The 27,587-nt window shown below is 38.4% G+C and overlaps 3 protein-coding genes across 3 annotated transcripts; all 3 read left to right on the plus strand.

Annotated features, from left to right (window-relative positions):
• Positions 1-424: 424 nt before the first annotated feature.
• On the plus strand, positions 425-8,070 carry LOC142337503 (protein GPR107-like). The gene is made up of 5 exons (XM_075386779.1): positions 425-1,482; positions 3,182-3,333; positions 3,603-3,701; positions 6,586-6,776; positions 7,375-8,070. The coding sequence occupies exons 1-5, from the start codon at positions 426-428 to the stop codon at positions 7,655-7,657; spliced, it is 1,782 nt and encodes a 593-aa protein (XP_075242894.1). The 5' UTR covers position 425; the 3' UTR covers positions 7,658-8,070.
• Positions 8,071-12,682: 4,612 nt separating this feature from the next.
• LOC142338011 (uncharacterized) lies at positions 12,683-15,709 on the plus strand. The gene is made up of 3 exons (XM_075387645.1): positions 12,683-12,742; positions 13,080-14,024; positions 14,156-15,709. Exons 1-3 carry the CDS (start codon positions 12,683-12,685, stop codon positions 15,707-15,709), a joined length of 2,559 nt encoding a protein of 852 aa, XP_075243760.1.
• A 1,174-nt stretch (positions 15,710-16,883) lies between these two features.
• On the plus strand, positions 16,884-17,705 carry LOC142338012 (uncharacterized). Its single transcript, XM_075387646.1, has one exon. It carries the CDS (start codon positions 16,884-16,886, stop codon positions 17,703-17,705), a length of 822 nt encoding a protein of 273 aa, XP_075243761.1.
• The last annotated feature ends 9,882 nt before the right edge of the window (positions 17,706-27,587 follow it).

Consider the following 27,587-nt stretch of genomic DNA (forward strand, 5'->3'; position numbering starts at 1 on the left):
GGGTGTAATAGGAAAGAGATGTTTTTTGCTTCTGAAAATAACAATTGATGATGATGGAAGCATTGCCTTTTTCCAGACCCAAAAGTACTTGTAGAAAATGAAAAGGCTTGACAAAATAATTGTGTTTTCAGCAGCTTCTTGAACTCTTCGAATTTTCTCGTATGCAATGATTCTTTGGGGGTTGTTTCATATAATTGTATGTAGTCAGGTAACTCATTCCATCTCTTCGCGCCTTAAAACCAATTTTTTCTCATGGTATTTGACGTGGATTTTGTGATTCGAAACAGTTTCTGACGTGAGGGCCGAGCAGAGGTTGTATTCCGTTGAAATCCTTGATTTATATAGCTAGAAGCCATTGATCTATCAACATGATTGCTAACAATTTGAAAAGGATCTTTTTTAAAGGAAATTTGTTTTCAGGTTTAATGTCATCCCTTAGACGAATTTTGTATTACCTGTTTGTCGTCTCAGTTGTCACTTGTCGACAACATACTTATTCTGTTACGAATGATTTGCGCTCCGAGTTTGATTTAGCCACCTTCGGGTTGACAAATCCTGGATTTCTCTTTGTTAACATTTCCAATCTACAGTTTTCCAAAAAATTTAATGATTCTAAAGTCATTGGACTTACCTTAGACAGAGCTGATAGTGCTGGAATATCTCCCTACATAGAGCATAGACAAGATGATCGGTGTATATTTCACGAGAAAGCAGAAAAATTTTCTAACTCAAAATCAGACGTGATAACGATGATACTTAATTTTAAAAATATGTCAGTGAACATCGCACGTCACGGAGTGAAGATCGAAAAACTTCCCTTTTACCGTTCACTTGAAGACCTTTACCTGAACCACTCGTTTGAATTTAAACCACGAACTCCTCCATCGCTCTTACCTCCAAAATTTCAGTTGCAGGATAAAATATCAGAAAACGAAAATTCAACGAACAAAAGTCGTCCTCTAAAGAAAATTTTCTACAGTCCCGAATTACTGAACAGATTTGCACTTCTCAAAACTTACGATGCAGAGAAGAAAGTGAAGTACAGTTTTCAGTTTCTGATTTACATTGCGAATAAGACTCAAATTGGACTTTACAACCTCTTTTTTCATAATTGTGAAAATATCGACTCACCAAATTTAGCAGTGAGTTTTGATGTCAGAATTGTTGAGAAGAATGGTGGCAATTACCTAACTGCCTTTGAAGTTTATCTTCCTACTATCTATCTGGCATTTGCTACTATTTATTTCTGCTGTTGTGTAGTGTGGTCTATGGTCCTTCGCAAAGGAGAAGAAGGCTCGGTGCATAAAATACATTACTTGATGTTACTACTTGTTGCCGTTAAATCATTATCAGTATTCGTTCATTCAATTGATTATCATTTCATAAACGTGACCGGGCATTCACATAGTACATGGGCGGTGCTGTTTTACTTCACATATGTTATCAGAGGACTCCTGCTGTTTACAGTTTTGATATTGATAGGTAATTTTCAGACAAACAATTCTTATCTTGCGAATTTAAAAAGCTGTGTATATTGGCGTACATGCCACGCTTAGGATTTATGTTCCATGTGAAAGATGTTGTTGTTTGGGTACTTATTTGACATTTGCGCTATCCTCTTTCAGGACTTCGGTTGATGACCTTAATTCTCGTTGTTCCAACATTTCTTAGAAATATTTGTGAGGCTGGCTTTTTCTCAAGACCGAAATCGAAAAGTTTTTTTACGCATCCTAGAAAAATCAAAGTGATACCATTTGGAAGCCCTTGAAACGTAGATTTAAACTACTTAACTCTCAACTGTTTTTAAAGCAAATTATTCTTAAATTGCCAAAAATGTCTTCACTGATGCGCGCGTGCGGGAGGTTGATGATTTTCCGAACACTTTTGCATTGAGTTTTAAAAATCCTTCTACAGTACAGCTGAAGCTTTTTTACTAGCCAACAGCGATAAATAATAATTCGTACAAGGAGCACGTTTGCTGGGAAATATACTGAACGGCAAAAATAAGTTAGCACCCCTTTTTCACAAAAATTCAATTTTTGAGGCAATATTATTCCAACTTAAAATGACATTTTGAGTACAATTTTTACACTATTGATCCACTACACTAGTCCTCTCGTCTGCCCATGAAATTAAGATAAGACGCAACGTTCACTTACCAGAAATCCAATCGTAAAGTTGATATCGGATTTTCACAGTAAAAAGTTGTCACAAATGGTGATGTTTTCAGATTTGTTCACCTGTGGCTAAATTTGCACTTTTGTCAAACATTAAGAGAGAAAAGATGTGAATAAATTGTGATCTTGTCACAGTTTACTGTGAAACTTGGGTGAAGTTATCAAATTGGAATTTCTGGTAAGTGAACGTTGTTTTATCTGAATTTTTTAGGTTGGCGAGATGACTAATGCAGGGAATCAATGGTATAGAATTTGTATTCAAAATGTGAATTTAAGTTGGAGTAATATCGCCTTAAGACCTGAATTTTCACATCATAAAAAAGGGGGTGCTAACTTACTTTTGCCATTCAGTATACATGAAAATATTCAACACTTACTGCTGTTCACATGACTGCCTCTTTTCCTTCGTGTTTTCGTTGTTTAATTTTTGAAGCATTGTTGAACAATTTCTGCTTAAAGGAGCATGCAACGATTTGGTTTAAAACGTTGGAAAATCTGACAAATATTTTTTTTAGAAAAATTTAAAGATGCGAAAATCAAAATCCGCACTAATTAGTGGACTAAACAAGAAATTTATTCCTGTTCTTGTGTTCTTTCAAATAGTCGTACATCAGAGGAAAAGTTATGTTCTTCTTTTGATCTTCTTTTGTTTGTGCTAATAAACAGTCATAAATCTTCCTTGAGAGAGTTTAAAATTTAATCACTAAAATTCGCAGAAATTATTGATAAACTGATGCATTTCAAATGTTGCCTCTTAATGAATGGGTTTTGTGTTGTTTGTGCAGTTACAACCAAAATTGATTAACGTTCTATTTTTTTATATTAAAATGTATATTAACATTCTATTTCAACAAGGAATCGGGACGTGAAGTTATGAAAAATTAGGTCTCTCACAAATCATGTCTTTCAGTCTAACTAAAAATCAGACCGGTTGTGCGAAAAAATGTATGGTTCAATTATATCTAATGACTATTTATTGTATTTATAAATAGTTTCTCGTTTAGGTAGCGGCTGGCAGCTGATGAAGCACGTATTCTCGACCAATGAGAAGCGAGTGTTCGTATTGGTGATCTCGCTTCAAGTGATAACTAACTTGGCTTACGTACTGAAGGAGAACACAGAAGAGGGGGCGGAAAAACATGAACTGTGGCAACAGGTGGAGCATTTTGAGTAATCTTTATGAAAGAAACGTATTCTGACGAAAGTAAATGGATTTTTAAATCGGCATTGAAAGGTAGTAATAAAACTTTGTCAACTATCGGTGGACACCTTCAATTAGAGAACTTGTTCAGTTTTACCAAGTTATTTTCAATATTGTATGTTTTATTTGCGGGTTTTGTTTTCAGTGGGTTTTGTTCTGCAAACTTTACAGAAAGTCTTGTTCGAAGTGAATTTAGTTTGAGCAATAAAACAATGATATTTCAGGTGTTTATTCTTGTAGATTTGGTGTGTTGTGGAACTGTGCTTTTTCCAATTGTGTGGTCAATCAGACATCTGCAAGAGGCAACCAAAGTTGACGGAAAGGTAGTAAACAATTAGATACCATAGTAGGGGTGGATGATTCTAATCGTTTCACTGGACAATATTGCCCTGTGAAATATTAATGTACCATGATGATTTTTTCCTCTAGAAGAAGTTTAGCTATTGTGTTGATTCTTCAGGTATTTGTATGCGACTATATCCCCTGAACGACTTGCGACTTGACAGTAATTAATTGCTCACAAGCGAAGTTTATAATAATTATTTTAGTGCTGCTGGTCTTCTTGGCCCTGCGACCCCCCACCCCCATCTCTCATGCCCCTCAAATAGTAAAAATGGGCTCCCTAAGCTTAAGCTGATGACTGCAAAATTCAACCCTCGCCAGTCGTTTGAGAGCAATTTTCGATTTTTCGGTTTTTTGCATTTTTAGCTGGTAGATGCGAAGCGATGACTTTTAGTGATTGCATCTTGGGTTTTTGCGCATTCAAAGAGTTAATTTCTATTTGGAGCTGTCTTTTTGCCATGTCTTTTTATTGGAGTTTTTTCTCTTTTTTTTTTCAAGATGTTTTTACAGATCTTGGAGAAAAATTTGACACGAGATATACAGGAAAGCACTTGGGCATTCATTTGCAGCCAGTTGTAGAGCTAGCGTTTTGGTCGTATAAGAAGAACGGAAGTTGCTGGAAAGGCATCTATTGTTGGCGAAAAGAGCAGCTTTCAAATATTTCTGCCTTAGGCGCAGTGCTTCGTGTTCTATCAAATTTTTCTTTGCTCGATGATGTTCACGGTCAATAAAGCTCGCATTCAAAAGGTTGGTTTGTGATGTGAATGAGTTGCTAAATTTTCTTTTGGCACCAAATAAAAGTTGGCAATATTCTGGGGTTTTTTTGAATATTTGTCTTACTTCTTTGCATTTGTCATTTTTGTCTGAATATTGACATCATTTTTTCTGAGTTTTCGGAAATTCAATAAAAATGATTATGATTTAAAGGTTTGTTTGAGATAGGAAAGAGTTTTGCAGATTTCAACGCGTTCATTTTGTTTTTGAGAACTTTTGAAACTGGTCGTCGATATTCAGATAATTTCTTACAATAATTTGGCCATTTAATTGTCGAGATTTTAATTTTAATATAAGGAAATATATTGTAATCTATAAGTTTGCTCTGTTTCCGCACGTTTAGATATGATCTTGGTTCCGAATGATAAAATCATTTCTTTATTAATTGCTCTCGAATGAGAGAAAATTATTGTAAACGTGTTTTTTATGCTAAGTTTTTCCCTTGACCGTTTTAGCGTTTTTCTTCTAGTATAATCTTTGACTTTTCAAGTGACTTTCTCACACATTTTTTGATTTTTGAGTAATTTGAACTGCTCGCACTCCAAAATAAAGTTTGCTGTTCAAACAAAACCGGCTGTTAGAGTGACGATGACAAGGCCATGTTAGGTGACAGAATCGGACTCGAGGTCGGGATTCGAACCAGGCCCTGGTCTGTAGTTTTGCGCCCATAAATAAAAATTTATCCAGGCCGTGCTCCTGATTTAAATTGCGCCGCCTGGCATTCGAGAGCAATTTTTCCGACATCAATCGGTTTATGTTTGTTTTTTTAGTGCTTTCATTGCTTTTCTTTTATTTTTTTTTGCTGTTGCTCTTCTGAAGTGTCAAATTTGTTAGTGCGGGTGTATCAACAGGCGTCATTGGTTGTTAACAATGAGAATTTAATTGACCGAAATTATTGTTTCAGTTCTAGCTGATGCTTTCTTTGACTCTACACTGCTCGTTTTAAAAATTATCAGAGAGTTTTTAAGATTTGGTAAAATTGGTTGCATTTTGTTTTGTCTGGTCACTTAGCCTAATAGATGACAGGTTCCAGTGGTCGCTAATGAGACATAAGTGAATCTAGGGAGTTGCTTGATATTATTGCAATCGTTTTTTTTTTCGACTCTTTTTTTCAAAAAAATAATTGTTTTCAAGTATCGCATGTTTTGGTTACTTTTTTGCGGTCTTATTGCTTAATCTCAGATAGAAGAGTCTTAGTGGCCTTTTAGTGCGGCGTAATTTTGTTCAACTTATTTTCTCTAAATTTTAGCAAACATTTTTAGTGCGTAAGATGCCGTTTCTTTGGCAATTTTTTTTCAGCCATTAGAACCGCTGAAGGATTTTTTTATGGGTTCTGAAGTTTTATTGTATGCTATGGTGAAGGATTTTGGCATTTAGTTTTGACTTTCTAAGGATTGTGTATTGTCAATTTTGGATTAATTGTGGTTATTAATCGTGATTCTTGAGAGGTTATATCTTGGAAAAAGACATTTTAATTGATCTAATATTTTTTGTTCAATTTTGCGCTTGTGGTCATGTGTTGTGTTGACCAGTCTCAGTTTGATGTTGCTATAAAGATTATAATTGCCAGATCACTAGATTATTCAGTTCTTTGAATTGTTGTTCAGGACTTGTCGTGCTATGTTTTTGTTAATTGCGTGATAAATTTCGGTTTAGCTTACTCGGCAAAATGATTCTACTATCACTAAGGTTTAATTGAGAGTACACTCTCTGATGAAAGTTTGTATAAACTAACTTGAAGTACGTTGATTCGATTTCTAAAGAGAAATTTACTGTGAAAATTTAAAAGCAAGAATAGAATTGGTCTCTTGGACATCAGCTGTTTGCTTTGGGTGTTTTTCTTTCTTTTGCTGTAACCAATAATTTAGCCTGTCTATTTTGCGCCGATAATTAGTAGCTGTTTTTCTGGACATCGAGGCGGTAAAGTATGTGCGTATTTATCTTCTTAGCATTCGAGATCTTTTTATGCATCCAAAATTGATCAATGTTTACCCCGAATGTTTTATGCATCCAAAATTGATCAAACACCGAAAAACATGTGAGTCTTAAAAAAGGTGACTGTGGTGTTTTATTGTGACCATTCTTTTTCAGGGCTCGGCAAATCTGATAAAATTGCGTCTATTCCGTCGCTTCTATATCACGATTGTGTGCTACATCTATTTCACTCGCATCGTGGTTTATCTGCTGAGAATCCTAGTTAACTTCCAGTACAGGTGGTTGGATGCAGTGTGCACGGAGGGAGCCACTCTCGCGTTCTTTATTTTCACTGCGTACACTTTCAGGTACTGATCTTACCTATTTTTAATTTCTCTCAAATGAAGTTTGTAGCAATTACATTTTCCTGTCTGTCTTTTTTATTGCGATTTTTGGCCTGACCGATTTTCGTCTGACCCATTTGACTTTTCGTCCTCAAAAACGGGATAAACAGGTAGCACCCAGCGGGCATTAAGTGCTCTTAGAGCCTTCCAGCTCTCTAGTCTTCAAGTATGCGATTCACAGAAACTGTTTTGGAGACTTATACTTGAAGGGCGGTTCTTAGAGGTTGCACATAGAATAATAGGTTTCCCATAGAGTTGCACGCAGATAAAAAAGCACATAGAAAACGGTTAACCTCCCCTCAAGGTTGAACGTTGAATATACCCATTAATAATTGACGTGTACCGAATGTGATGGCTAGTCTCACCTCTTGTTAGTGTATGCAAACCATAATCAATGCAAAAACATATTAGTTTGTGTCACACATGGTTATCAAAACAAAAATTGTTTGCGGGTGACAATTTTGCATATTGATCTAAATGTAACAAAATTAAGCGCAACGTAGGGAAAGTGACAAAGTCATCTGAGCATGTACTAACACTTATACATGTCGCTGATCTTCAGACCTAATTCTGACAACCCATACATCCGGCTGTCCCAAGCAGAGGACGATTCCGACTACGAAGAGACAGCGATGCGACAGTTTGGCACAAATCGCAGTAACAACTCAAACTCGCCCGAACACGGGAGTGAAAACAACGAGAACACCTCGGAATTTGATCACGACAGTCCACGACGATCAGTGTCTCCAAGCAGTACCAATCCGAATTGGAGTGCAAATATCAGAAGGAAGCTGAATCCTTCATCATCGCCCACTCAAAGCAGCATGCAGAAGAGCATCGTTTGATTTTTGACGATTAATTGGGAATTCTGTATTTTGTATAATCGGCCTATTTGCTCTCCAAAACTTTGGTCATGAATTGAGGTTGCAGTCGCAAGTGTAATTAAGCTCTTTTTGCATCCTTCAAATAACAGTAATGGTATCATTAACAGTCTTCCAAAATGAGATTGTATTATTAGTTAGCTTTTTATCGAGTGTTCTGTTGCCAAGAATACTGTTTTTGGAAGCTGGCACTAAAGTATCAAAAATTGCATTTCATCTACAACTTTGCTAAGCGATTTAGGAGAATGATATTTCGTCTTTGCTGGGTAAAATATTCTCTTTATTTGTTTGGTTGCTCTATTGGGTGTATCTAGAATATGTAAATAATACGACAGATTTCTCAATAACGGTCTGAAATTTAGTTTTATCAAGTTCTATTTTGATATTACTCAATACAATTGCCTGGCTTCAAAATTACTACTGTGTTCGTCATAACGCCAATTCAACATTTAATTCAAGATTTTGTTTTTTATAATGATTGTAGAGTGTATTAGATGATGGCGATAATCCTAAATGTGTCAACAGCGCTCTGCTAATAGCGGCTTCCCATTTAAAAAGACACCTGAGTTTCACATTCATTTGCTCTCAAACAAAATTTGTAATAATGTTTTCAGGTATGTTTTTCTTTCAATTTTTTGACACATCGGTTTGACTGCTGATTGTATTTTCACTCTCAACTGTTGCTTAGTCTAAATTTCTGAAATTCATATTTCTGAGCAATTTGCGGCAGTTCACCACAATGAGGCCAATTAAAAATGTACCGAAATTAGTTTCACGCCTCAATATGTAATAAATTTTTTATCCCGTTATCTGAAGCCCGACAGTGAAGCAACTCAGAAGCAACTCCCCGAGTTACACGGGCTTTACGAAAACTACCTCTCTATGAGGAGCGTGTTCCTTGACAGTTTAATCGCTTGTTGTGTTCGCTTCGGCTATCCAACAGGCTACGATTGAGCTGCAACTGTTTTTACGACTAGAAGGGGAGTATTGAGGGCACGTTAGGGTAGCTCTTCAATTGCTCTCAAACGAGTGAGCTCTAAAATTGGAAAAAATATATTAGTCCTGCTGGTATTTTAATTCCAATTTTTCATATTGCCAATTTTTTGGCCAACTAACGACTTTGGGGGTGAGTTTTTGGCTTAGTCTTTGAGGTTTAGAGCATCAAACCGAACCCTACTGTGTAGGCTAATTTCATGGTGTAAATGTCAATTTCTTTTAGGTTAGATAACTGCCTCCTTTTATGCCACCGCCCTCGTTTTGTCTCCTCGCGTGAAGACAAGCTTCCTTGTCTTACGCTAGTTACTACCAAAGCCAGCCGCTCGTCAGTCGTTAGAGAGAAGTTCGTCTGAGATTAATTAGTTATGTAGCCTCCGTCATCTTCTCAGCAGAATAATATTAACGGTCATATTTTTTCTTTTACTTCGTCCAACAAAATTTTTCACTTTACTCATTTTTCCCGCTTTTTTAACACTTTATAAATCATTTTCTCTGGGCTGGTTTTATTCTACTCAACGTGCTTTCAAACGGCAGCAGCTCAGCAAAGAAATCAAAAATTGCCAGAGTCAATATCGAAAAACTAAATCAACAATAGAACCGATAAACAGAGCTCATTTTTAGATGCCCGGTACTTGACTTTTGTTCTAATTAGTCTTAGTTATCAAATCTTGTGCTTATTGTTACTGATATTAATCCCTGTATCAGCTCATCAAGAAACAGCAGTGTGTCTGAATACGAACTTCAAGCGAAAGAACGTTCCAATTTTTGTTTAATCGCTCTCGAACGAATTATTGTAAACGTGTCGGGCTTTCTTAAATGCAAATTTTTCGCCTGACCTTTTTTGCGCTTTTCTACTAGGACATTTTTTTGACTTCTCAAATAACTGTTTCACTCTTTCGTTCTTCATTTTGGAGTGATCTCTTTTGCTCTCACTCCAAAGCGAAGCTTGTTGGTAAAATAAAACAGATGTGCAACAAGTAGGGCCTGATAGCCAATTGGGCACGGCTTCTGGTAAGGTATCGGGAGTTCCATGGTGCGAATCACGTGGTGGTTAACGATTTTGTGCACCCATAAAGAAAAGTTTATCTAGGCTACAGCACCTGAATTAAATTGCCTCGCCTATCGTTCGGGATCAATATTTCTGACATTAGTCGGTTTATTTACATTTTGTTCGGCTCTTGTTTCAATCGCAATTGGTATCATGGATCAATTACGGTTTTTGCAGGCAATGCTCGGTTTATGTTTTTTAATGAAATAAATGTTACAAACTAAAACCAATTGATCAAAAAATATTTGAGCTATTTTTCCTCAGAAACTTGATTTTTGATCATTTTCGGGTCTCAGGTCCCAATACCAAGTTACGTACAGACAAACAAGGACAATTGTTGACAGAATTTTGTCACAATCAATACTTTTTGGGTTGGGTATTCTTTGATAAGAATCTGTCACAAATATCATCTGTCTAATTAAATACGTTTGGAAAAATTTCAACATATTCTAAATGAGAAAAATTGATTGTCATCAAATTAAGAGAAAGAAACATTAAAAACTGATGCAAACAATTATAATTAGACAGTTGTGTTAGTCTTCCAAAATGATAACAGCGTTGACCAACAGAAGCAAATGTTTCAAAGTTAGTCAGATCTGAGAACAAAATGAAGCTCGAAGTTTGTGTCTAAGGGTGAAATCAGACGCGCAGCATAAAGTATAAGCAATTCAAATAAACAGGAAATGCGAAAAAGGATATGGATAACGCCTTCGAAAAACTAACGTAGAGCAACTCTGATACCAATTGTGCTATCCTTTTCCTACCAGAAAATATTAACGTCATCAAAATATTAACTTTTTGAGAAAATTCAGAAAAGGTTTTAAGCAAACATTTCAGTCATTGAAATCTAATCGGAGTGTTGTACTCTCAGTCTTATTAATAGTGATGCGATTTTATTCAAAATCAGTAGTGCCCTTGTTTATATTCTTAAATTTTTTAAGATTTTGCATTATGTAAACGGTCCGTAACCGTTTAGCCCCCCAATCCTTCCCCTTATTTAGTTCAAATTTATTGAATTCATATTCATAATCGCTGTAAAAGTCATATCTCTAACTTTGATTTTTCATGACTTTCAATGCCAAAACTTTTCATTCATTATCATACATGAGTTTCATCGTGCCACACTTAACTTTGATCGTAAATGCGGGTTTAAACCACACCTTTGTAAGCTATTATTTAACAAGCATACAAGCTTATAGAAAGACACACAGCAAAATATACTCTTGAAAATCAGTCGTTGTCTCTGAAAGCGGATCAGACTAAAGAAAAGATAAAAAAATTTTGGCGCATCCTAGGTTTTAAAACCGAACCATCGACTCACAATACAGAGACAACTTAAAATTTCTGACCTGTAGTTTTTCACTAAAACTTTAAAAAATCCCACCACCTAGCTGAATTAAACGTGCTATAGATTTTTCCATCTGATATTTTTAGCACTTCAATTTTATAGGCTGTCAGGCTTTCTAAGTAAGTTACAGTTCGATTACCTTCCCCCTGCATCGTTCATTGCACTCCGAACATTATGATGCAATCCGCTCAATGCAGTTCTCTATTCCATGCGGCTAGAGGTCTCACATTTGCTCATAAGATTGACTGGGGCCTGAGCGGGTGAGGCTGCGGGTTCTCTTTTGAACCAACGCATAGGCTTACGACGGGGATAGTCGAACATATACATCGGTAGCAAAGCCCGATCTTTCTTAGATTATAGCACGTTCTAGTTCAGCTAAAACTCTCTGACCCTAAGTCTAGCGAAAAAGCATTAAAAAATTCAGGGTTTGATTCAGCCCTTCTTACATTCAAACAGATAATCTAGCTGTTTCTGATTACAGTTTTGCACCTGCTGACACGCAAGTGCAAACGTTTTTGTTTCTAGGCACAAAATTTTCTAAAAGGTAAAGCAGTATCCTCCCCAGGTTAGGGTGTTTCTCTGCGACCGTGATCAGACAAAACCCTCCCCACAACGCAAAGCGTACATAAAATACTATAAAAAACAGCATTCAAGCAAGATTTGGTAAAACATAAGACAACCAAACCATTGTTAGCTGTCCACAAAAGCAACATAATTAACATTCAAGTTGTTTTAGATACAAAAAAAAATGATTACTAAGCGTTCTAACAACATTTTAAGTGCTAACTGTAAGTGCAGTGACTCATAACACTCATAGTGCAATAATTTTTTTGTGAATGGCATCGTGCAACCATAAACTAAGTAACCATTAACCAATGAGACAAACCAAAGCCATCTCAAGCAAAACCAAAACAAAGTCAACCTCCAAGGCTCAACTCTTGCAACTATTGAAGTTCAAAGTCATTTAGTGGGAAGCAGCACAAGACCTACTCGACGAACAAATGCAACAAACAGAAGCAGCAGCAGACCTCCAAGAGCTCGTTGACAAACTTCGACTGCAAAAAGCGGAGCTTGATCGCATGTGTAATGAACTCATAGAACAACAGTTGACACAAGATGGTTTCGACACTGTTGCTGCAGTCTGCACGGAGAAATTGCAAATGGCTGAGAATCAAACAAAAAATCAGATTGCTTCATGGGTCAAACCATCAAAAGTTCATCTCCCAGACGTTAACAACCAAGCGGAATGAGACGTAAAACGCCAATGCAAAATGCAGGTGAAAACGATGAGAGCTAGGATGAGGTGTTCAGTTCTGATGACCATGATGGTGTACCGTCCAAAAACAGTCATTGTGATCTTCAAAAAGAGAGAGCAAGTGTAGCAAAATACAACACTCAGCAACAGAAACAAAAAGAAAACAGTGAGATACAGGAGCATCGCAGCCTCAGTGAAGATGCGAAACAGGTTCAGAGTTGCCCAATTTTTGATGTGAATGTCCCAAATCAAGCTTTTGCTACCCTCAATATTTCAAGCGATCAACCATCAGACACTTTATACTGGAATTCCGGTACAACACCTGGATTTCAACCTCGAGCAATGCCTGACAATTTCCCTCAACCGTTTGCAAACAATAACTATCCACGTGATCAGCAACAGGTACGTCCTTTGTTCGCTAGTCAACTGAATCACTCATTCCCAGAGACAAACAAAATGATGAACGCTCCCAACGCAGAGATTAATCGCCACTTAAATTTCATGCCACAGCAGTTTTCTGAGCAACAGTTCCCACAAGGACCCCACAATTTTGAGTGGACCAATCATCAAGTGATGATGAATGCTTTCAGTCTACCAACGATTAGTTTTGACCATTTCTCAGGCGATCCTTTGATGTGGCATCAATGGTACAGCTTTTTCAAGTCAACCATTCACGACAATCCAGCTCTTTCAACTGTTCAGAAAATGACATACTTGCAAAACTCGGTAACTCACAAAGCAAGACTTCATCTGTGGTTACTCTTACAACGAAGACTTCTATGAGGAGGCACTTCAGGAACTTATCAGAAAGTTTGGAAAGCCGCAGCATGTTGTGAGTGCGTACCTCACACAACTTGAACAATGGCCTCAGACCAGAATGGATGATCCCAGCAGCTTTGTAAGTTTCGCATCCTTCCTCAGACGTTTGGTACAGTTCTTTCGACTCCACCATTTTGAATCGGACCTAAAGGCGTCTGCGGTAGTTAAAGTTGCCAAGGAAAAGTTGACAACACCAATGACGATTCTCTGGAATCAACATGTACGGAGCATGAGAATAGAGCAACCCAATTTGGCTGATTTTGCAGATTGGATAAGCACATATGCAGAGGCTTGCGAGGATGTTTCTCCACAAAGACCACAAAGAACAGGCCGGGTTGAACGGTTTTCCCAAGGCCATAAACACTCCAACATAATTCTTCAAGCCAGCTCAAATTGTCAACTATGCTCTGGAGATCACAACCTTGGTCGTTGCAAAGAATACCTGAGCAAGTCTGTAGCTGACCGTCAGCAATTGGTGAGGCATCACAACTTGTGTGTCAATTGCTTGAAGAGACATGAGAGTGGATTCTGTAAGTCAAAAATTCGATGTCCTGTAGACAGATGCAATGGGTTTCATCATTCAACTCTCCATCGAGACGACTTCAGGACTTTGCAGAGAACTGATTTCCAAGCAACGAGTAAAGGGGGATTTCAATCCAGGAACAACCCGGTGCATTCAAACTACGGTAGAAACTGCAGCCATACAACGTCTCAGCTTTCGTCAACAATCAGTAACACGCCAAATACCAACGACAGAAGGGGATACAAAACAATTTCAACCCTCGTAATCCAAACTATGGAAACAACAGCTCGCATCAAACTGCCAATCAGCAGCACAGCAATCCTCAGCAATCTAATGACAGAAGTAACACTCACTTTCGATCAGTGACCAGCAACAAACTGATTGATGATTCATCAAAACTTCCACGCGTGCAAAACCACACATGCAGTAGAAATGGGGAACCCACATGGATCAGAGCTTTTATTCAACTACAGGCAATACCAGTCACGCTCTTCTACAAAGACTGCAACATAGAGACTTATGCACTTTTGGACAGTGGAAGTGATAATACACAGATCACACAAAACATTGCTGATGCTCTTCGAATTCGAGTCCCCAAAGATATAGAACTACCTCTAGCTTCGCTACATGGGGAGCACACGGTGACAACAGCTGATGTCATGATCGGAATTGGTTCACTTCGCAGCTCAAAACCGGTGACAAGTCTTCCTGTGTACGCAACCTCCATCGAGCAGTTCCAGATGCCAACTGTTCCCGCAAAAATGTTGAATAGACTTTGTAGAGACCATGATCATCTGGCAGAAGTCAATTTCCCTCAAATTCGTGACAACAAATTTGGAATACTCATAGGAGCTGATGCTTTTCTGGCTACTGTTCCAAGGCACTTCACTACCGGCAAACCAGGAACACCCTACGGAGTCAACACAATGTTAGGATGGACTTTGACAGGCCCTGTGCGACGAGAGTACTTTCAACCAAACAATAAAGGAAGCAGCAACCTTCTACATCTGTTTTGGACCTTTGAAGGTGTCAACTTTAGTCAGGGTTCTAAAAAGGGACACAATGAAGAGGATCAAACGGCACTAAAGACTTTGGCAGAGACCACACTTCACAACGGGGAAAGATACGAGATTGGACTCCCTTGGCGAGAAAACGTCACACTGCCAAACAACTACTTCATGGCAAGGGTTCAGTGGCACGGCCTGCAAAAGCGATTAGAAAGAGACAACCAACTGAAACAAAGGTATATGACCACTACCTTTGATGATATGGATAAGGGATCCATGACAGCTGTTACGAACCAGGATGCAAAGAACACTTGGTATCTACCGCATCATCCCTTCATCAACAAGCAAAAACCAGACAAGATAAGACGAGTGACAAATGCAGCCTCAAAATACAAAGGGGTTTCTTTGAACGATGCACTGCTAACGGGACCTGACCTTTTGTGCAATCTACATGGACTTCTTCTACGGTTGCGTCAGTACGAGTTTGCAGTTACAGCAGACATAGAGGCTATGTTCATGCAAGTTGGAATCAGAGAAGAAGACCAAGATGCTCTCCGTTTTTTGTGGAGCAACAATGATGAGGAGAGGACATCCAAATACCAACGACTCATTTTTGGAGCAACTTGTGCTCCCGCCTGCGCAATTTTTGTTCTGCAAAAGTGCGCCAACGATAACAGACAAGAACATCCAAAAATATTTGACTCAATCACAAAACAGTTCTACATGGATGACTTCATTCAAACATTTTCAACAGAGGAAGAGGCAGCAAATACAGCGACTGAGCTGAAACCTGTTCTCAAAACAGGGGGATTCAACCTCACCAAATTTCTCACCAATAACCCTGCTGTGCTGGAAAAGATTCCTGAGGAAGACAGAATTGGAGTTCTAAAGTTGCTAAGGATTCTTGGCCAAAGATGGAACCCTGAATCCGATCAACTTCCTTTTGCGAAACCCAAACTGAGCTATGAAAAAGAGAATATCACACAGAAAGCTTCTCTCAATGGCTGCTTCTTTGTTTGATCCCATTGGGATAATCTCGCCTTTTGCAATTCGACTGAGATGCAGCTTGCAAAAAGTCATCAAACAAGGACACAATTGGGACCAGCTGCTATCAAAGGAACGTTATAACGAAATTCAGCAATGGATGGAAGACTTCTAGAATATGCCTCCAATTCAAATCCCCCGATGTCTAGTTCCCAACGTCGATGGAACGAGTTGCACACCTTCACAGATGCTTCACTTTCAGCAGTATCAGCAGTGGTGTACCTGATGGCAATCTCCGCTGACGGCTCAATAGCTACGCGCTACGTCATCAGCAAATCCAAGGTGGCACCAATCAAACAGTTGAGCATTCCCAAGTTGGAGCTCGAAGCAGCTACATTGGGAGCAGAACTGGCAGGCTTCTGTGAGACCGAGAAACAATAGATGTGAAGAGCAAAAAATTTTTGGACCGACTGCACAGCAGTACTCAGCTGGATCAAATCAAAGAATCGACAGAAGATGTACATCGCAAATAGGCTCTACAAAATTGCTGAGAACTCAAACAAAGACGATTGGCGACACGCACCAGGAAAAATGAACCCAGCTGATCATGGCACCAGAGGTCTAGCTCCATGCGATCTTCAAAAATTGTGGATAGTGGCACCTTCTTTCTTGATCAAACCTGAGAGCGAGTGGACATTCTCCGGTGACAAACCAGCTCAAACATACGCCACTCAAGTTGATGACAAGACCAGTGAAAAAACCGTTGGTAGATCCAAACAGATTTTCAAACTGGCCTAGACTCTTTGGCACAATTAGGACAGTGTTTGGAGCAGTACGCGTACTGAAGAGGTTGATCAAACGTGACGTACCTTGCGACTTGGACGACTTCGAGGCTGACGAAAACAAGGCTCGAACCTTTCTGTTGAGGATATCTCAGTCCACACACTTCAAGGACACAGTTTCTCGACTTCAAAGTCAACTACCCCTAGACAAGAAGGACAAACTTTTACAATATACACCCTTTCTGGATAGTGACGGACTCCTTAGGGTTGAGGGACGAATTCAGAAATCTGGATTGCCGTTTCAGAGCAAACATCCGGTGATACTCCACAGCAAGTGCAGAGTTGCCAAACTGCTTATCTAGAAAGCACATCACGACTGCGGGCATCATGGAATTGAACATGTTCGTGCACATATCCAAGCAACGTTCATGATAGTTGGAATCCGCAGAGCTCTAAGAACTTTAGGGAAGTACTGCTTCATCTGCAGACGCTGGCGAGCAGACAATGTCAGACCCAAGGTGGCTCCTCTACCAAATTTTTGCTTTCCGGAGCACTCCAAACTCTACCCTTTTGTGAATACTGGAATGGACATGTTCGGTCCTTTTCACATTGAAAAATCCAGAACCCAGACAGAACTCAGTTATGTCTGCATGTTGACATGCTTGGTCACACGAGCAGTACACTTAGAAGTTTGTGAGGACCTCTCCACTGACTGTCTACTAATGGCTATTCGACGTTTTGTATCCAGACGAGGATACCCTGATGTCATTGTTTCGGACAACGGAAAAAACTTTGTTGGAGCTAACCAGGCAATGAAACTCAATTTTCAGGAAAACTACAATCCAGACAACAACTACATGTGTCTCCAGCTGGCGCAACAGAACATCCAGTGGACGTTCAACCCACCTCTGGCACCGCACTTCGGAGGGGTTTGGGAACGACTTATCCAGTCGGCTAAACGAAGCCTACTTGTTGTCCTCGGAAGCCGCCGACTAAACTTTTCAGTCTTCCATACAGTCGTAGCTGAGGCAGAAGGAATTCTTAATTCACGCCCACTGACGCATGTTGGGAGCACTTTGATCGACGAGGAACCATTAACACCGAATCATTTCCTGATGAGAAGACGCCACTTCTGCCTAAAACCTCTGGCAAACAACAGAACCAGGTTCTCAATTAAAGACTTCAAGGAGTCAGACCCTGTTGGACCACTATTGGTCTCGTCTTCTCAAAGAGTTTGTACCGGAACTTAGCAGACGGACAAAATGGCAGCAAGCCAACGCTGAGCTCAAGGAAGACGATGTTGTTTGGTTCCACAAAGATTTCACACCTCGAGGAATTTGGCCCATTGGTCGGATCGTCAAAGCACATATGAGTGGCAAGAAGCTTCGACATCAAGACCAGTACTGGCATAGTGCAATGTCCCGCAGTGAGATTGGGTAAAGTGTTTGAAACTGACCATGATGCTTCTTCTTCGTTGGCTGCGGAGGGTGAATGAATACTCCTTCAATCATGTCAACCTTCAATCATGACGCATAAAACTCACTCAAGCGGAATCTTGTGAAGCAGTAAATTTGAATTTCTGATGTCAATAATTTGTTCTTTTCCGATAAATTTATTTGCTAAGTTTTGTTGTTGCTTGCCGGAGTGTAAACGATCCGTAACCGTTTAGCCCCCCAATCCTTCCCCTTGTTATTTAGTTCAAATTTATTGTGTTCATATTCATAATCGCTGTAAAAGTCATATCTCTGACTTTGATTTTTCATGACTTTCAATGCCAAACCTTTTCATTCATTATCATACATGAGTTTCATCGTGCCACACTTAACTTTGATCGTAAATGCGGGTATAGACCACACCTTTGTAAGCTATTATTTAACAAGCATACAAGCTTATAGAAAGACACACAGCAAAATAAACTCTTGAAAATCAGTCGTTGTCTCTGAAAGCGGATCAGATAAGAAAAGATAACACAGTAAAAACTCCTTCCTCCCGAAGAGCGCGAGGGATTCATTTGAAAGTTTTTGCAAATGTAATATTTTCAAATAAAATTTTTTTCTGGAAAAGTAATGCAAGAACTCCACTGAGGGTCGATTCTCGCTCGAATCGCTGGAACTAATACATCGTTTTTTCTCCTAATTTTGCATAGACTTATTTGTTGTGTTCGGTTGGTTTTACAATGTTTTGGTGTGGTTTTTTGGGCATTTTCCAATTGTGTGAGCAATGGCCTAATTAGCTTACAGAGAAATCATGTTTTCTGAAGTTGAAATCAACATTATTCTGGCCGATTTTATGATTCACAATCTCAGCTCAGCTGATGAAGAGTCGCAAATTTTAAAACCTTACCGTATAGTAGACGAAAAAGCTCAATTTTCATACGTGGGCAGTATTACATTCTGTCCGAAACAATCGAAAACTAGTCGCGGGATTCTAAAGAGCCCTCCGAAGAGACAATTGAGCGGCTTAAGTCCAGTCAAAAAGACAAATAACGCTACGAAGCAGAATAAATTTGCATCACCGCCTACCAAACAAGTTGAAAGCCCAATGCCAAGTTCTGTTGCACCGAAAATTGACGTGAGATCTATGATGTCAGTAACTCTAAATATGAGTAATAACGAGAAAAGTTATAAGTGTTCATTTTGTAGTCAGGAAACAGCTTTGTTGACTTCAATGAAGCGCCATATTGAGACGAAACACTTGCCTAGTACAGCTTCGTTTGAGTGTCGAAACTGTGAGTACAAAACAAAGCTCAAGTTTATGCTGAAGAAACATTACATGAATAAACATGCAATGCCAGAACCAGCAGCGCAAGGAATGATGACTTGCTATAACTGAGTTGGGAAAAAATGGAAGTTGGCTGAACGACTGTTACTAACATAGTAGAAAAGTTAAGGCTGATAATTCGGTGAAGTAAATTGGTGACGTTAACTGTTTCAGTTAGATTTAATCAGAAAGATTTAATCACCTCTTTTTTCTTGCCAAACCATGCGGTTTACTTTATCATCTGTGACGTGAATCAATTAAAATGTTTGCAATAAATGTTGGAACTTTTTAAAACGAGGAAGAATTTAGTTTTGTTGATTCAGATGTTGACTCTTACGAGGATGGCCCTGATGCAGGGATATTTGACGGTCTTTTTTTCTGGCATTTTTTCAATAGAGAAATGTCTGGGGAAACGGTAATAATTAGTCGGAAAAACTAGAACATTTTTAAAACATTCAAGTTTTATTTTCTGTTTGAGATTGGGTTTTGAAATTGCAAGTGGTGGGCTGTTGCTTAAATTTAACATTTAACTGGAGTTTATCTTAACAATATACTAAAATGTAGTGGTTCTTTGGTCTGCGGAATTGGCTCATACTTTTCAAAACATTGAAATATTTTTAATTTTGTTTATATAGTGAGCTTTTTAAGTTTGTAGCAATTATATTATATAAAATATAAATATCCGGTCTGTCTTGTTTTATGCAATTTTTTGCTTGACCGATTCGTCTGACCCACTTGACTTTTCGTCCTCAAAAACTGGATAAACAGGTAGCGTCCAGCGGGCGTTAAGTTCTCTTAGAGCCATTCAGCTCACTAGTCTCCAAGTATGCGATTCACAGAAACTGCTTTGGAGACTTATACTCATGGTGTGAAGGGCGGTTCTTTGAAGTTTACCCCCCACCCCCCCCCCCAGAACAACCCCCCCCCCACACACACACACAGCAGGCCCCCCCCCCCCCCCGCAATCCTGACCCGTACACATCGTTCAGGTCGTAAGGGCCCCCATGCAGCCAAAGTCCCACAGCCCCCCCCCCACACACACACACACTGTTGACCACAGCCCCCCCCCCACACACACACACACTGTTGACCACAGCCCCCCCCCGGTGCACCCCAGAGCAGCGCTCACCTCACACCCTTTCAATTAAGCTAAAGCTGGCCTCACTAAAACTGGCTAGCTACTGTCAAAGCCAACCGCTCGCCTGTCGGTTATGTTTTGAATTCTGCCCGTTTACAATGAAGAAACTTATAATGACTGTAAATCTGATCAGACTTTCCATTCGCTACAGTCTTCAGTAATTGTCGCAGCTGTTCTTCAGTTCCCGGGAAAAAGATGGGTGACGGTTAATGTCAAATTGAGTTTTGTTGCAAACTGCATTTTTTCGCTTTTTTAAAATCTACTTTGACCAGTCTTATCTTCATAACACATCCTAAAACCTAATTCATGTACATCATCATATCGTAAAACCTAACCTTCGTGTTAACAATTTTCCTTAATTGGAAATTTGAAAGATAGTGGAATTGCGAGTGTGAAGTTTATAAACTACTTTGATAAGTAGTTTATATACGTGTTCCAACATTTTCAAAGAGCTCTTTTTCTGCAGGCAGGTCAGGCTGTTTTTCTCCATTAGAAATCATCTTTTTTGGAATGCTAAAGAGATGAGACTGACTGTAACTATAATAAAATGCCAAAAGAAAAACTTCGAATTGTTGAACATTCGTCCAACATTTAAATGCAGGTGCATAGACGAAACATGAAAACAAGCGTTATTGCTTGCTATGATATGTTGGCCACATTTATAATATGTTGGCCACTATAATATGTTGGCGTCGGGAAATAATTTTTGTTCGGTAGATTCATGAGTAAATAAATTGACTTAAAAAAAATTAATTTGGTTTTTGTGTAGTTAGAAATAAAATCGAATTTTTTGTTTCAATCAAGTTGATTTCCCGTTGCTGTCATAATTTCCTCCTGGTTGCCTTGTCAGTAATTAATCAACGTTTTAGATTTTTGGAAGGTTTACCCCGGAATAGTTTAATAAAAAAATGTCTGAATTAACTTCTGTAAGATAATTGTGTGCTTCCGGATGATTAGAATTTTTTAATATATCGAACATGTGTGTTCGGTTTGTATCCGGGAACGCGGTTTGTTTCTTGTTTGTAGGTGCTTAGAAGAATTTTCAGTTAAAAATTTGGGGACCTAAGATGGATATTCACTTCCTTATTGTAAAAAATAGAAAGAGTAATTGACAAAAGTTTTCCTAATGGTCTGATTTGTGAACTGATTTGTACTAATAATGTCATCATATTTGCGTTATATCATTCAAATTTTCTATTTTACAATCTCAAAGTGAGAGAAATTATTTATCCGAGAGGTATAATTTTCGATAAAAATTAATGATAAACAATTATTTTCATTTTTAGTCAGAGATACGCTTGTCATTTTTTTAAGATACTTTAACTGTTAATGTTGCTCTAGGCAATGCACATAGTTTTTAATAGCTGTGACAGCGATGAGTTATTGGTCGTCTCTTGGTTTTCGTACAATCCAAATGTTTTGGATTGTATTGGTAGGCGACTTCACACAACTCGAAGTGGAGTATTATCAATCAGAACCCCTGTCTACCACCCCATCTACCCCCTACATACCCCCCACCTACCCCCTTCAAACTACCCCCACTCCTCCCCCACCCCGACTACCTACACACCATAGGCGTCTATCTACCCCCTTCCTACACCCCTTCCAATCTAACCCTTCAAATACCTATCCCCCACCTACACCTAGGTAACCTTGGTATTTTTAGTAGCAGCCGTCAGCTTCTCAAGGGTTATTATTTAGGCGCTCTCCTTTTTTAAGTCCTTTTTTAAAGTACTTTTTGATCACGTTTTTTGTTTTACTTAAGTCACGATTTTCACGCTTGACTTCTGACTTTTTTCACTCTGTTTCAACTGAATGGATTTTAAATTCTTTCACGTATTGAATTTCGCAATTTGGTGAATACAGTCCAAGTCAAACGAGCAAATCATTAGAAACGGGGTTAACCGATAAAGCCCGGTCATTAAATCATAGTGCATTACGTTATCAAAGTTCATTTGAGCAATTGCCAGCTGACATTATTGGTAAGCTTAATGGCTTTCAGTTTAAGTAGAGTTTTAGAATCTGACAAACTGCACACTGAATAAGAACACTTTTTGAGCTTTTTTAAAATTCATTTTTATCTCATCTCCTTTCTCTTTCAATCCCGATGTGCGTGCCCCCGTCATACCCCCCCCCCCCCCCCCCCCGACTACCTACCCCCCATGAACGTCTATCTACCCCCTTCGTACACCCCTACAACCTACAACACACCCTTCAAATACCTATCCCTCACCTACAACTAGCCATCCTTGGTATTTTTAGTAGCCAGCGTCAGCCTCTCAACGGCTGTTATTTAGGCGCTCTCCTTTTTTTAATTCGCTTTAGCTTTTGATCGCGTTTTTCGTAAGTCACGATTTTCGCGCTTGACTTCTGGCTTGCTTCACTCACGGTTTCAACTGAATGGATTTTAACTTCTTTCACGTTTTGAATTACGCAATTTGTCGAATACAACAGTCAAAGTCAAAAGAGCAAATCAATAGAAACTGGATTAACCGATAAAGCCCGGTCATTAAGTCATAGTGCATTACTTTATCAAAGTTCATTAGAGCAATTGCTATCTGACATTATTAGTAAGCTTAATTGCTTTCAGTTCGAAGACTAAATAAGTATAGTTTTAGAATCTAACTGAAACTGCACACCGAATAAGAAGTCTTTAAAGCTGAAAAAAGTATGTCGATTTTTTTTCTCTCCTTTTTTCTGTTTTTCTCTTAATCCCGATGTGCGTCAACGGCGGCTATTTTCCGGCAATCTGCCGGCTATGTTTTGATTTTACTGAAATGGGTAATGTTAGTTAAGAGTTTTGCGCGATAAGCAGGTAAAGAGCGGGGCATGAAGTTCTCTTAAAGCCTTGCAGATCACTAGTCTCTAAGTATGCGATTCATCGAAACTCTCTAAGAGACATGAATTCTTGGTGTTTGTCTTATTAACACCCCCCCCCCCCCCACCTCCTCCACGGTCACGTGACTTACCTCGCTCTAAAAGATGAGTACCTCTCTCTCAAGGAGACTTTGTGCTCACTTCAATTGATGGAGAAGTCGCCCGAGTGTACGTTAACTCTAATTGAAGGTTTTTCCATTGCTGCTAATAGAAATCTTTTCAAATCATACCATTTCATCAAAAAGTAGAAACTGAAGTTTTTCTGTCTTTTTTATTATCTTTTTGATACTGTGGATCTACGAAAGCCCGCAAAGCTATTTTCTGGCAATCTGTCATCTATGTATCTATTGCGCACTTGTATCTCTGCACATTGCGTTGTACATGTGTTCCGTTTAATGAAATAGCATATAGCGATGTATGGATTGAGCTTACAGATTGACTATGAGTACTGTTGCATATGACTTACAGATTCAGTTTCAGCCCTCAATTTTTGATGACTTCCCTCTTGACTGTAAGTTGAGCTCCTCTTCTGTCTGTAAGGAGTACCAAATTATTGATTATGTTAACTCGATAATCGTAGGTATTATTTCTCTTAATCCAACACTAGTTGCACCTGCTGATGAATTCGAAAATTTCAAACAAAATATTAAACATTTTTGTGCACCTACTATTGCAATGAAAGCTCCGATCAAAAGACAAAGTGTGCCGAGAGCTCCTAAAGCGTTGCAACCACCTTCTAAACAAATTCAATCCATTCCGATGAACCCCAATGCTCCCAAAATTGACGTGACCTCTATGATGTCAATAACTCAAAATATGAGTACTAACGAGAGAAGTTATAAATGTTCATTTTGCGGACAAGACACGGTTCTGTTGTCTTCTATGAAGCGACATATTGAGACAAAACACTTGCCGAGTACAGCCTCTTTTGCGTGTCAGAATTGTGATTACACGACTAAGTTGAGATACGTATTAAAGAATCATTACATTGGAAAACATGGAATGCCAGAATTAGCTGCTCGAGGCATGATGGCTTATTACAGTTGAGTTTATAATTTAGACTGCCATGAATACTAGTTTGTAAAGTGCTTATTTACCTGCAATTTAGAAATTAAATGAGCTACTACTTTGTAACTGTTAGTGCAAAACTGGGGAAAGTTCGTACCAAAATTAGTAAAGTGACTAAAGTGTGGATTTATTTTTACACTGTATCGAGCGTGGATGTAGATGTAATGTGTATTCTGAAATTGACTGAAAGTCTGGATCGAATTCCGTTTGTTATAATCTCATGGTTGACGGGAAGTAATTTGCTCTGGAGATAAATCTGGAGTTGATTTTTTGCAACATTCGTTTTATTGATGCGAGTTTTTGACAATCAACGAAGAGAACGCTCTTGGCAGGACAGCACGTTTATTGAAATCGGTTAAAATATGTTGACAGTTACCAATTGTTGCTCAAAGAAAACGTATGCGTACTCAAAAAGAACCACAAAAGGTGGCGATCCAAAACCCGGTAATTAGGAAGCAAATTTTTCTTTTCACTGGCGTGAATTTCAGTTGGCAAAGACCACTGTATGGTGTTCCTGAAAATCGAACGATGTTCAGTAAAAAAAACTTGATGTCTTGTAAGAAATTTAGAATTTTCAAAAAATCTAATTAAGAATATATAATTTTCAGTAAATTAATTATCACAAAAAATGGTTTTGAAGCTAGCACCTGTTGATGTTCAAAGATTTTAGTTCAATACAAAACTATTTAAAGCAGGAATTGTGGTTTTACTCATTGTGGTGAAACTTTATTTTTTGTCTCTGCTTGCTTGCTTGTAACATTTTTTTCGAATTCACTTCAAATCTTCTTGACTGTCAATTTTTTTCTGATAATGCCAATTGAAGCCACTGGCCAATTCACGTGCTAGCACCCACTGGCTTCTACATTCTCCTCCCCCTTGTCCTATACGGTTAGAACGCACTTTTGTAGTTTGGAAGCTAGCACCTGTTGATATTCGAATATCAAATCTGGAAGATTGAAAATATTGATCGCTTTGGTAGTTTTTGCTTACTGTTGCTTCTCATACAATCAGTGCAGTATCCAGTTTTTGTTGCATATGCTGAAAGCTTTTGAATCTAAAGACAATTCTGTTTTCAGCATTCGCTTTTGTTTGAGTTTTTTTCTTTGATTTTCAGAAATCTGTCTGGGCTCTTATAGATAAAAAAAGGAGTTAAGACTTATTAATTACTTTTGGAGGCTGGTTTTGAAAATATTGAAGCCGAAAAATATGGAAGCTTCTGCTGCCTAGTCTTTTAAAATTTTTATGTCAAAATTTTTCTCTCACTGGTGTTTGTAAGGCTCTTGGAAATCGAAAAACTTATACTTCTTGCTGATTTTTTTAAACTCGGACAGTATATGTGTTCCTGTCTCAATATAAGCTTTTCTTAATCTTGGTATTGTTTGATAATTTTCTTTATTTTTAATTATTTCTGTATTTTTGATCATGTATACCAAAATAATCGATTGGATTTTGCGTCGGAGTGAAGAAAGGTCTTTTTTGAAGAACTTTGAACAGAAAAATGGAAGTTATTTCTGTGTTAGTGACCAATTGTATGAAAAATTCTCTTAGTTGCCTATTTGGTTCCTATTGATAAAAGAGGTTTCTCTCCGTAGGACTTGTTACTTTTGGTTGCATAAGGTATTCATAGCTAAGAGAGTTTTTTCTGCTGTCAAGATCTTTTTAGGTTTCTTTTATTGGCTTCCAGTGATGTGAGCCCGTTCTTTTTAAGTTGCAGGCTTCTTCAGATTTATGCACCAGCTATTGGTTTTATAAAGTAGCGATAAGAAATTATTTCAACAATCATTTTGGCTCTATCTTTTCGTTTTTTCTGGCGATGGTCCAGTTGTCTTCGAGAATTTTGTATGAAATCTTTTTAACTTCTCTGGGCTAGTTTTATTCTTCGCTCATTCTGCTCAAAGTGTTCCGTAACATTATAAAACATTAGTTGCTCAGCAAAGCAATTTGAAGTGAACAGAATCAGTATCAAAAAACGAAATAGAGATTAGAAACCGGGATCAACCCTTAAAAGCCCATTTTTAGATGCCCGCTACTTGAACTTTGTTCTTAGAAATCTTAGTTACCATCTCCAGTGCTTATTGGTTTTGATACTTGCCCTTGTATCCTCTCGACACGAAGCAGGAGTATGTCCAATGAAATCAAAACAGTTCGCACTTTAAAAATGGTTTTGTGCATCAATCAATTTTTTTCCATTTCTTTTCTTTGTCAATGCTAATCGGGGTAATGGGACTTAAGGGAGGCCATTTTCCGGCAATCTACCGGGTATGTTTGAAATAATGTTACCAGACGCCGGTGTCCATGCTATGAAAATGGAGTATACCAAGTAACGTTAGAAACGTCGCTTACGTTTTCTCACGTTAAATTAGATTAAGCTTGTAGGTGAAAATGTTCAATGCATACGAGTTTCAACTCCAAATGTTATCTGATTTTGTTAACGACTTGTCTTCAACCAATGACCTGGCCTCTGAATCTAGGCAGTATACAATTCTTGATCATCAAACAGAGGTCATCGGAAAAATTTCTATAACCCCGAAACAAATAGAAACAAATACTAATGCTTTTGAGAATTTCAAACCAAATTTGAAGCGTTCTATCGGTCAAGCTGTCGCTCAGCCTCCTGTCAAAAAACAAAGTGCTCCGAAAGTTCCGAAAGTCTCACAACAACCAACGAAGCCAGTTCAAGCTATGCCGGTAAATTCAAATGCTCCGAAAATTGACGTGACCTCAATGATGTCAGTAACCCAAAACATGAGCACTCAGGAGAAAAGCTACAGATGCTCATTTTGCGGATCAGAAAGCTCCCATTTGACATCGATGAAGCGCCACATTGAGACGAAACACTTGCCTAGTACAACTTCATTTGACTGTCGAAACTGTGAGTACAAAACAAAACTCAAGTTTATGCTGAAGAGACATTACATGAATAAACATGCAATGCCAGAACCAGCAGCGCAAGGAATGATGACTTGCTATAACTGAAGCAAAAAGGAACTTTGAAAAATTTAAACTTGAGATTGAAACTGATCGGAAGTTTTAGTTTAAATTTATTTGAATGTAATCAGTTTGATCTACTTTTGTGTGTAAGTAGACAGTTCTTGCGTCAAGCGAGTTTTTGAAAGTTTTATCCATTTTAGACTAGATTACTAAAACTTTTTGTTTACCATCTTAGGTATGAAGCTAATTTTAACTGAGTGTGAGACTTCCAAAAATTGTTAAGTTCTGATCAAACCCTAAAGCAAGCCGAGCAGCTTATTAAAAAGACTTGCGAGGAGGGTTAGTTTTGTGTTTTTAA

The sequence above is a fragment of the Convolutriloba macropyga genome, chromosome 4, assembly GCF_964194025.1.
Source record: "Convolutriloba macropyga chromosome 4, txConMacr16.3, whole genome shotgun sequence".
Classification (NCBI taxonomy): Eukaryota; Metazoa; Xenacoelomorpha; order Acoela; family Convolutidae; genus Convolutriloba; species Convolutriloba macropyga.

Excerpts from the sequence above, each read along its gene's own strand:
- LOC142337503 (XM_075386779.1), top strand. The coding sequence starts at position 426 with ATGTCATCCCTTAGACGAATTTTGTATTACCTGTTTGTCGTCTCAGTT. Across the intron at positions 1,483-3,181 it reads TACAGTTTTGATATTGATAG|GTAGCGGCTGGCAGCTGATG; the intron begins GTAATTTTCAGA and ends TTTCTCGTTTAG. Across the intron at positions 3,702-6,585 it reads CAACCAAAGTTGACGGAAAG|GGCTCGGCAAATCTGATAAA; the intron begins GTAGTAAACAAT and ends ATTCTTTTTCAG.
- LOC142338011 (XM_075387645.1), top strand. The coding sequence starts at position 12,683 with ATGCCTGACAATTTCCCTCAACCGTTTGCAAACAATAACTATCCACGT. Across the intron at positions 12,743-13,079 it reads ATCCACGTGATCAGCAACAG|CAAGACTTCATCTGTGGTTA; the intron begins GTACGTCCTTTG and ends TAACTCACAAAG. Across the intron at positions 14,025-14,155 it reads TCAGCAATCTAATGACAGAA|GCAATACCAGTCACGCTCTT; the intron begins GTAACACTCACT and ends ATTCAACTACAG.
- LOC142338012 (XM_075387646.1), top strand. The coding sequence starts at position 16,884 with ATGATAGTTGGAATCCGCAGAGCTCTAAGAACTTTAGGGAAGTACTGC.